The sequence below is a fragment of the Halichoerus grypus genome, chromosome 2 (genome assembly GCF_964656455.1).
Source record: "Halichoerus grypus chromosome 2, mHalGry1.hap1.1, whole genome shotgun sequence".
Taxonomy (NCBI): Eukaryota; Metazoa; Chordata; class Mammalia; order Carnivora; family Phocidae; genus Halichoerus; species Halichoerus grypus.
The window spans coordinates 194729771-194739088 of record NC_135713.1 but is presented as its reverse complement, the minus strand read 5'-3'; the positions used below and the strand labels follow the sequence as shown (position 1 = coordinate 194739088).

At 59.3% G+C, this 9318-nt stretch overlaps 2 protein-coding genes across 7 annotated transcripts in view; one reads left to right on the top strand and one right to left on the bottom strand.

Moving 5' to 3' along the window:
* Positions 1-2442, top strand: LIMD2 (LIM domain containing 2). 2 transcript variants are annotated; one of them, XM_036116196.2, is made up of 5 exons: positions 1-122; positions 913-1007; positions 1195-1239; positions 1321-1460; positions 1536-2442. In XM_036116196.2, the coding sequence occupies exons 2-5, from the start codon at positions 966-968 to the stop codon at positions 1693-1695; spliced, it is 387 nt and encodes a 128-aa protein (XP_035972089.1). In that variant the 5' UTR covers positions 1-122; positions 913-965; the 3' UTR covers positions 1696-2442. The 2 variants fall into 2 exon arrangements, with proteins under 2 accessions (XP_035972089.1, XP_035972088.1); XM_036116195.2 differs by having other exon boundaries at positions 18-122; positions 866-1007.
* A 1532-nt stretch (positions 2443-3974) lies between these two features.
* The window catches only part of MAP3K3 (mitogen-activated protein kinase kinase kinase 3), a 71754-nt gene continuing 66410 nt past the window's right edge, over positions 3975-9318 (bottom strand). For all 5 annotated transcript variants that reach the window (XM_078065902.1, XM_078065901.1, XM_036116174.2 and 2 more), the window contains 4 exons: positions 8958-9089; positions 8400-8529; positions 7880-8057; positions 3975-6769 (listed from right to left, as the gene is read on the bottom strand). In XM_078065902.1, coding sequence (XP_077922028.1) covers positions 6541-6769; positions 7880-8057; positions 8400-8529; positions 8958-9089 — 669 coding nt within the window. In that variant the 3' untranslated portion in view covers positions 3975-6540. The remainder of the gene's footprint in view (positions 6770-7879; positions 8058-8399; positions 8530-8957; positions 9090-9318) is intronic.

Below are 9318 nucleotides of genomic sequence, written 5' to 3'. Positions count from 1 at the left end.
TGGCGGCGGCGGCCGCTCGGGGACCACTGGCAGCGGCGGCAGCTCGCGCCCGCGCCCTCCTCGCACCCGAGGCGTCCCCCCGGAGAACGACCCCCCGCCCCGCGGCCCAGGCCGGGGCCCCGGTGAGACCCGCGGGCGGGCCGGGGAGGGGGCCTGCATCCGTCTCACAAACCCGGGCGCCGAGGTGGGGGTGCGGGCGCGAGGGCCGCCGCCCGCGGGGTCCCGACGCTCAGCGCCTCCGCCCGTCGCTCTCGCCAGGGGCCCCGAGGCCAGCGGCCGCCCTCCCGGGCGGGCCTCCCAGCGGGGACGGAGCCGAATCCCCCTGGCTGTGTCGGCGGGGGTCCCGGGTCTGGGGTCCCGTCCTCGCGGGCCCCGGGGCGGAGAAGCGGGGCGTGCGGGCGGTGGTTCGGCCGGGCGGGGCGGGCGGCGCAGCCCGGGAGCGCTGTCCAGGGACTGGGCCGGCCGAGCTGGGGGCGGGGTGGGGGGTGGGCGCCCGCGGCCTCGGCAGCGTCGGGCCGGGGTCAGGCGGGGCCAGCGGATTCTCACCGAGGCCCCGCCCGGCCCGCCCTGCCCGCCCCTGACCTCCCCTCATCCAGGCGGGGTCCCGGGCCGCGGGGCGCTCACGGCGGCTGCGCGGCGCCCCCTCCCCCGGCCGCTCCCGGCTAACTCTGTCCTTTCCCCGACACATGGTTCCACTCAGGGACCCCTGTCCCTTGGGGAGCAGCGTGGGGGGCGGGCGGGCGAAGGGGGAGGTGGGTGAGGGGCGGAAGTGGCAAGACCCGGAGCAACAGGAAATGACTTAGGGAAAGTCCCAACCGCAGCCCCCTAGCCCCCTGCCTGTAAACACTCCCACCCCACCCTGCAGGCTGGGGAAGCGCTTGTGGGGCCCGACCGACCGACTTCCCCTTGCAGAACCCAGCGGGTGCCGCGTCTCCACCTGGGGCCTCCATCACCCCCACCGAGCCATGTTCCAGGCTGCAGAAGCCGCCCAGGCCACCCCCTCTCATGTAGGTGATCAGCGGGGCGGGAGGGCTCCTCTCCCGCAGGCATCGAGCTTGGGGGTGAAGGGGTGAGGGGCGGCAGGTTTGCCACCCTTTGCCCCGCCCCCCCACGCCCCTGGGATCTGGGCTGGTGACCGCAGCAATGGTCTGGGGGCATCCCTCTGACCCGGCCCTGACTGGCCCTCTCCCTTAGGAAGCCAAAGGCAGCGGTGGCAGCAGCACTGTCCAGCGCTCCAAGGTAGGGCCCCGAGAGTGGAGTGTTGGGGGGAGAAGGGACGGGCATGGGCCAGGCCCCTGGCTGACTCTCTCCCCGGGACAGTCCTTCAGCCTTCGGGCCCAGGTGAAGGAGAGCTGTGCCGCCTGCCAGAAGACCGTGTACCCCATGGAGCGGCTGGTGGCCGACAAGCTCATTTTCCACAACTCTTGCTTCTGTTGCAAGCACTGTCACACCAAGCTGAGGTGCGCCTTTGCCCTGCCCCTGCCCTCGCCTGCTAGCCCTGACCTGACCTGACCACAGTTGTTCTGCTTCTGCAGCCTGGGCAGCTACGCGGCACTGCACGGGGAATTTTACTGCAAACCCCACTTTCAGCAGCTGTTTAAGAGCAAAGGCAACTACGATGAGGGCTTCGGCCGGAAGCAGCATAAGGAGCTCTGGGCCCACAAGGAGGTGGACTCCGGCACGAAGACCGCCTGAGGCCCCTCTGCCATCCACTGTCTCTGTAGAAGGCGGCCTGGAGAGGGGCAGTGGGAAGGGTGGGAAAGAGATTGGACCTGGGCTTGGGTTGGGGGTCAGGGTGGGACAGGGATAAGGCCATCTTGCTCAGGCAGAGGATTAGGGGGGCAGGGCTCTGCTCCAGGATTCCTTCATTCTCCCTGGGGGGGGGGGGTTTGGGAACCAGGATTGGGGTTTGCTCACCACCCTGCTTCCTACTTCTTTCAGCCTACCCCACCTCACCCCCTGGCCCCCTGGGAGGCCCGCAAGCCCAGCTTCCCTATCTAGGTGCCTTTTCTCCAGCAAGGAGTCACCATGCCCCCTCAGGGTCCCAAGCTCCCTCACTGCCACCTGGGGCCCTCTGGGGACCCCTTGTCTCTCCATCTACCTCTGCCCTTAGCCTGGTCCTGAGCCATGGAGACCGGAGGAAGGAGAGCCAGCGTGCCCTCGCTGGGCCTCACAGAATGCCCACCAAGGCCCTGGGCGGGGGGGGAGTGTATTAGCCCTGCCCTCCCCCGAAAGGCGAGGCAGGGCATGCCCAGTGGGGCTTGGGACCCATCTTGCACCACCCGAGTCAAGAAGCGGAAGCTCAAGCACCCGCCAGGCTGAGAGCCACAGAGACTGGCTGGGGGCTGGTGTGGGCCACACTCCTCTCCTCTTCTCCCCTGTTGCTGCCGGTTCTGACTGTTGTGATCAACCCTGTTTAAAACATGTTTTAACAGATTCTGACTCTGTATTATGTGGCCTGATGGGGCTGGGGCGGGGTGGCCTTTGTGGCAGGAAGGATGCAGATTTCTCATGCAGAGGTGACAGGGGACATGGTCAACCCAGAGCACTCCTGGCCTTGATTGGGGTGGGGGATGGGGCTGGTGATAGGTGCCAGGGAAATGACACCAGCCTGAGAAAAAGAGGGGATGCTCCTTTTTCAACAGCCAGGCCTCCATGCTGTCATACCCAGAGTGGTTTTAGAACTGAAACTCCACTTTGCTTCTCAGCCTTGTGTCGGTTAAGAAAGGGTCAGGATGGCTGGCTCAGTCAGTAGGGGATGCAACTCTTGATCTCAGGGTTGTGAGTTCAAACCCCACATTGAATGTGGAACCTACTTTAGAAAAAAAAAAAAGAGGGTCAGGCCATCAGTAGGTGATGGAGCCTGGCCTCACTGCACTTCGGTATACTGCAAAGCAGAACCCTTCTGCCGAGTCCTTGTCTGGACCCCCTTTGCCCTGGAAATCAGCAAAGGGTTGTGGAAACCAGCAGATTCAGCAAGTGCTGTTGAAGGTTCTCTAGTTCGCCATGTCCTTCCCCATCTGTCATCTTCCCCTTGCTTTTTCAAGCTCTGGGGAGTGGGGCAGCCATGGTCACCATCCCAGGTAGTCCAAGGAGAAACAGCTTATCTGCTCCTCTGAGGGACAAGTTTACAGCAGGGCAAACATGGCCAACTTGGGTGACCTGAGACACCTCCCCATGCCCAGCAGATTACTGGCAGGAAGTCTGGGATGTCTGTCCCAGACCCAACTGTCCTGATTTCCCCCAAACTGTCCGTGGGCTATATGACCTGGTGGAGCAAGAGGGCCGACTCCTGGGGGATTTGCTACCACTGCACCCCATACAATACCTTAAGTTCCTAAGTGACGCCATGCCCATAGGACAGGGTAGGGAGCGGGTGCTCAAACTCTGGTGGCAGATGGGCCACTGTGCTGTGTTGAGGTAGACACTGCCCCCTGAAGCAGCAGAGCTAACGCTCAGCAGAGATGGCACTGGGTCGTCAGCACGAGGAGAGCCGAGAGCCCCATTCAAAGCAGGCCCAAATTCTGCACTGGAGGCCTCAGATGGGGACAAGAGTGGTCTCTCCGGGCTCTGAGCTAAGCACCACCAGCAGACAGACCAGCAGGGAGATAACAGCAGAATATGGCTCAAGGGGATACTTGCCTGCACCAGGAAGACTACTAGATGCCACGAAGTTCTGGGACCCCAGCCACTGGTGACACTTGGGTCAGGGGGGCTGACAGTACCACCTTGATAATCAGCCCTGATAGAAGCACCCTCAGCAGAGCTCCCGGAAGTGGGGAGGGAGGGGAGCCAGCTCTGAGCCTGCAGTGGTAACAACCAAGTCAGCCCATCCTAGGACCCCTCTTGGAGTCATTTCAAGCTCTCTGCTGAGGGACCCAAGCTGGTTACCAGGCACCATACCTGGCTCCTCCCGAGCAAACCCCTGCTCTCTCCACTCCCCAACCAAAAGCATTGCCACAGGACCCCTTGGGTATAAATGATCCCTTTTATTGTAAGTAATGCGCGACACTGGCCTGGCTTTGCACTGCAAGCCCTCGGTCGAGATATAGTCAAATAACTATGGCTGCAGGTTCTTCTGCACGATCCACAATTCAGACACAGACACAGAGCTGAGGTGGAAAGGAGGGGCAGGAGGGCGATGGAGTGTGGACTGTCCCCAGTCCTGGCCTCTCCATGTAGGTTTGGCCAAGGCCGACATAGCCCACGGAATGATGAGCAAATGGCAGCATGGCCCTTCCCACAGCAAGCCTGGGGCTTCCAGGGGACTGCCTTTCAGAATCTTCGGGCCCAGGCTGTCCTAGGCCCACAACTTGTCATCTGGGTTATTTAATATAAAGACAATAAATTAAAATTAAGCGACAGCTTGGTCCTGAGGATGCTGAGCCAGCATGTCCACAGTTTTTGGCACAAAAAAAAAAAAAAACAAAAAAACAAAACAAAACAAAAAACAGGGTCTTTTATTTTTTTGGAGTGCAGCGTTTGTTGGCCTGTTTGCAAATTCACTTTTAGAACCCATTCCCTGTGAGGTAAGACCCCAGGAGGTGGGGCTCTGTGAGAGCCTGAAGCTGGGACACACAGAGTCGTCTTGGCACCGGCACCGTGCTCTGTTTCCTCTTGGGGAACAGGGACTGGGGACGGGGGTGTGGGCCCACGAAGAGTGCTACAGCCATCAGGATGGGGGTGTGGAGAGGCCGAGCTGCCACGTGGCGGCTTTGGTCAAGTTGAGGGGCCAGTCCCCACCCTGGGCGAGGGCCACTGTCTTCAGAGGGCTGAGCTGGGGGTGCCTGACAGAGGCCCCTGGGGGGAAAGGATGGAAACAGAGGGGCCCAGGCCCAACTGGCACCGTGCAACACACATTCCTGCAAAACCAGCTGCTTTCATTTTCTCTTCTCTCTCTTGAGGCGTCCATCACCTGTAACAATCTAGAATTGATATATATAAAAACCATCAAATATGATCTGAGATATAAATTAACAAGTACAAGGCCTCACATTACATGATGTGAAAAGGCTAAAAACAGCGATAGAAACTACATTCATAAAAGTGCATCGTCAACATACAACGAAGGCTTTGGCTTGTTCTGGTGCCCGTGGGGAAGTGGGCATGGCTGGCAATGAGCAGCTGCCTGGCGCTGATCCCCAGCTCCCCGGAGAGGCCCATCCCTGGGCACTGGCTTTGTTGTTGTTGTTGTTGTTGTTGTTCCTTTAATGACAACTCCCAAGGAAACTGGGTGTTGGGCGGGAGGAGCTCTAGCAATAGGCACATTTTGGAGGGGAGGGGCCGGAAGAAAGGACCAGCGCCCAGGCTGAGGTAAATAAGGCCAACTCTAAGCTGCGTGGAGACACCGGCTCCGCGACCCCTGCTACCATTCCTCCTCGAAGAAGGGAAAGAGGCTGAGGCCTCGTGGGGATGGGCAAGGCTGGCCAAGAAGGAACAGAGATGGTAGTTTGGGACACAGTTGGTGACATCACATGGGCTCTCCCTTCTACCAGACGGAGAGGGCTCTGGCCTAGCAGGGTCACGACTCACAGACAGCCTGATCCAACTTCCCTGGCTATCCAGAAGAGCCTGCCCAGGGCTCTGGGCAGCCAGCTGGGTCAGATGCCCTCACCACGATGTCCATCTTCCTTTCTGCTCCAGTGGGGGAAAAGGTGCCAGGTCAGGAACACAAAGGCCATTACCTTCAGCTCTTTCCAATCCAGCCCAAGGCCCAAGCCCACAACAGTGATACTCAGAGCCCAAGGGCACACAGTCTCCAGTTTAGACACTGGGTACAGCATAAGAGTGACTCCAACTTGTAAAACAGAGACAATTGCATTGACAAAACTGGGTCTCCCCTGCCCCAAGTGGGGGAAGTTCCACATCTCAGGCCCCTGCTGGGGGGGGGGGGTGCAGGGTCATGGGGGCAGGCAGGATGGGCTCCTCCTTCCCTGAATAAGGCAGCATAACATTTGCTTCATTCATCTTTGGTAAAGGACAGGGACTGGCAAAGCTGACCTGGGGGCTCCGGGGAGAGCGCAGCCCCAGCCTCTGCCTTCCATTGGCTGTGGGATGCTGGGCTTTACCTCAGGCTTGGGGGGGCTCATCCAGCCCAGAGATGCCCTGGTGGTCTCCAGACATGGGAGGAGAAACAAAATAACACTCTGAATGAAAGTAACACTAATCAGACCCTCGCGTCAGTCCTGTGCCCCCACACCCGTGGGGCTTTGGCGCTGACTGCAGTGTCAGGACACAGCCCTGAGGGTAAGGCCCTCAGCGCTTTGCACACTGTTCCTAGCCCCTTCCCCTCCACGCGGAGCTTAGGATGCTGGAGCTCTCGGGTCTGGCAGGCTGGGGGCTCCCAGTCCTTGAGGCTGCAGCCACCCCGCCCCGGCTCTGAGCCCCAGTGGTGGATGGGGCACAGACGAACGCTGGCTGGACTGCAGCTCCGTGGTCCACAGCGTTGCCCGGGAGAAGCAGCAACTTTGCGGAGCCGCACCGCACGGCAGCCCCTTGCCCGTGCAGCAGGGGAGGCTGGCGGCAGTGAGCCTAGGGAGCTCAGTACGTGAGCTGTGCAAAGTGGTGTGTGAGCAGCTCCTCGGCCGAAGGTCTCTGGCGGGCCTCCACAAAAATGCGCCTCAGGAAGTCCCGGCCGTGCTCAGAGATGTGGGAGGGCAGCTGAGGATTGGTGGGCTGGGTGGCAATCTTGAAAATGGCAGCCATGGCTTCATACTCTGCCCAAGGTGGTTTCTCTGTCAGCATCTCTACCACGGTACAGCCCAGGCTCCTGGAGAGACAGAATCCCATGTCACCCCAGACTCCCTGACCTGCCCACCATCATGAAAGGAGGTGCCTTTCTCAGAACACCCTGAGGCAGGACGGGGCAAGCTGAGGGTTGACACCTCTGTAGAGGGTCCCCAAGGCCTCATCTGCGAGGGCTTCATCAACCTACACCCACTAGGGTGAGTCTTGAGATGGGGAAGAGACCCCTTAGCATGGACAGAAAGAGCTCGGAGATAACTGTGTTAGTTTCCTATTGCCACTGTAACAAATTACCATGAGCATAAGACTAACAAAAATTTATTCTGGAGGTCAGAAGTCTAGAACTAGTCTCAATGGGCTAAAGTCAATGGGTCAGCAGGGATGGTTCCTTCTGGAGGCTCTGCTTCTAGAGGCTGCCAGCACTCCTTGGTTCACGGCCCCTCCTTACACCACTCCAGTCTCTTGCTTCTACTGTCCCATCTCTTGCTACCCACTCTCACCTGCTGTGTCCGCCTTTTGTAAGGACCCTTGCAATTATACTGAGCCCACCTGGATGATCCAGGATAAGCTCCCCATCTCAAAATCCTTAAATTAAGCATATCTGCAAAGGCCCTGCTGCCACGTAAGGAAACATTAACAGGGCATGGGGTTAGTATGTGGGCATCTTTGGGGAACCATTACTCGCCCACCACAATACCGTTCTGAGGGGAAGAGATGCTCTCACAACTTCCAGGCCCTTTCAGAGGGGTGCATCAGAGGCTGCACAAGAAGGGAGGTAGAGCAAACGCAAGCCATCTGAACGCTAGGAGAGGAAGAAGCCTGCTACGATTTAGAGACTGACCCAGGCCTTCAGACTGGTGCTACTTCTGTCAGGAAGTTAGCAAACACTAGGGATGTTTTCCATGCCCCGAGTTCTCATCAACAGCAGATAGGTGCTGTTGGGGTTAAAACGCAATGCACCTGCGTATGTGCGGGGGCGGGTACCGACATCCTGGCCTGGCTCCTGGCCTGGCTGCCAAGAGCTGCATCTCCTCTTCCTCCCACCACACTGCAAAGCCCCCACAGCTCATTTCTAAGTTAGAGTCACGACAGCCCAGACATGGAGATGCCATCCCAGCATGTCCCCAGCACTCACCACACATCTGCCTTCCTCCCGTAGCCCTCGCCGCTGATCACCTCAGGACTCATCCAGTAGGGCGTGCCCGTGACCGAGCGCATGCCTGTGCCGGACATGCAGATGGTCTGCAGGCGCTTGCTGGCCCCAAAGTCCCCCAGCTTCACATTCCCGGCAGAGTCTCGGAGGATGTTGGCTCCTAAGGCATGAAAGGGCAGAGGCTGCCACCCTGGGCCCTCTGGGCATTTTCTACCATCCACCCTCTTCCCTTCCCTCCCAGGTCACGGGGCTGCTGGGGAGGACGGAGACTACCACGAATGAGACATGACATGCACAGCGTGCTACTGGCTCCGCCCTACAGCATGAAATGAGCATCACCATGGCCAACATCTAGCTGCACAGCACCGTTCAGGTAGTTTCCCAAATTGCTCAACCAATCTACACCAATCCCCCAAGGAAGCAATTAGGGTCTCACTTTTCAGAAAATTCAGAATGGTTAAGTGACCAGGTCTTGGGGACCCCACAGCCTGTGCCTGCTCACCCTTGATGTCTCGGTGAACGATCATGTTGCTGTGTAGGTAGGACATGCCCTCCAGGATCTGCCGGGTGTATTTGCGGGTCACGCTCTCTGTCAGAGCTCCGTAAGCCTTCAACTGGTCTTTCACTGAGCCCTACAGCCACAGGAGTCAGAGGGAGTCAGCTCAGGGAAGGGGAGGGAGGGGGGCAAGGTTATTTCCAGCCCCCAGCATGGCAACAAAGGAGTGATTCAGCCAACCCCGGTGAGCGGTGCCCCTGGCTTTGCTGGGGGCTACCGGGCAGCTTGGAGAACAGTTTCCTTAAGCAACGTATGATCTAAATCCAGAAGGGAGGCTCCTCTGCTCCAGGTACAGGCGGTCCTTACTGGACAGTGCAACTGCCCTGTAAGCCTCGGGTCAGGGTGGCCTGGGACGCTTCACGTCCCACACCATCACCACAGCCAGATGCAGGGCCCTCCTGACTTTGAGCATCACCTCTGGCATCTCAAGTGATCAGAAGCATGTCCAAGGGACACCTCCTTCAGAGCCCACAGCCCAGGTCTGGCCCTCTGGGGAGCACGTACCCCCGGCATGTACTCCATGAAGATGGTCAGAGTCTTCTCCGCACGGTCCCGCAGACAGCCGTAGTATTGCACTATGCGCTCATGCTGCAAATTCTTCAGCAACTGGATCTCACACTCCAGGGCACTCACCTCCTAGGGGAGGGGCCCAGTGGTCACCTTGGCTTGCAGGGCCCCGCTTCTGCCCACCTGGGATCAGCTCAGTTTGCCCTAATAAGTGACCTCAGGGGGGGTCTGTCTGCCTTGGGAACTGGAGCAAAGGGGGGCTCTCTTAACTGTCTGGCCCTTGGACACAATGCTGGGTGACCCATGGGACAGTGGCACTCCCATGCTGGAAGAAGGCAGACAGTGAGGTGGGAGAAGG

Coding starts and splice junctions, on each gene's coding strand:
- LIMD2 (XM_036116196.2), top strand. CDS start 966: ATGTTCCAGGCTGCAGAAGCCGCCCAGGCCACCCCCTCTCAT. Junction 1,008..1,194: donor CCCAGGCCACCCCCTCTCAT/GTAGGTGATCAG, acceptor CCTCTCCCTTAG/GAAGCCAAAGGCAGCGGTGG. Junction 1,461..1,535: donor CACTGTCACACCAAGCTGAG/GTGCGCCTTTGC, acceptor CTGCTTCTGCAG/CCTGGGCAGCTACGCGGCAC.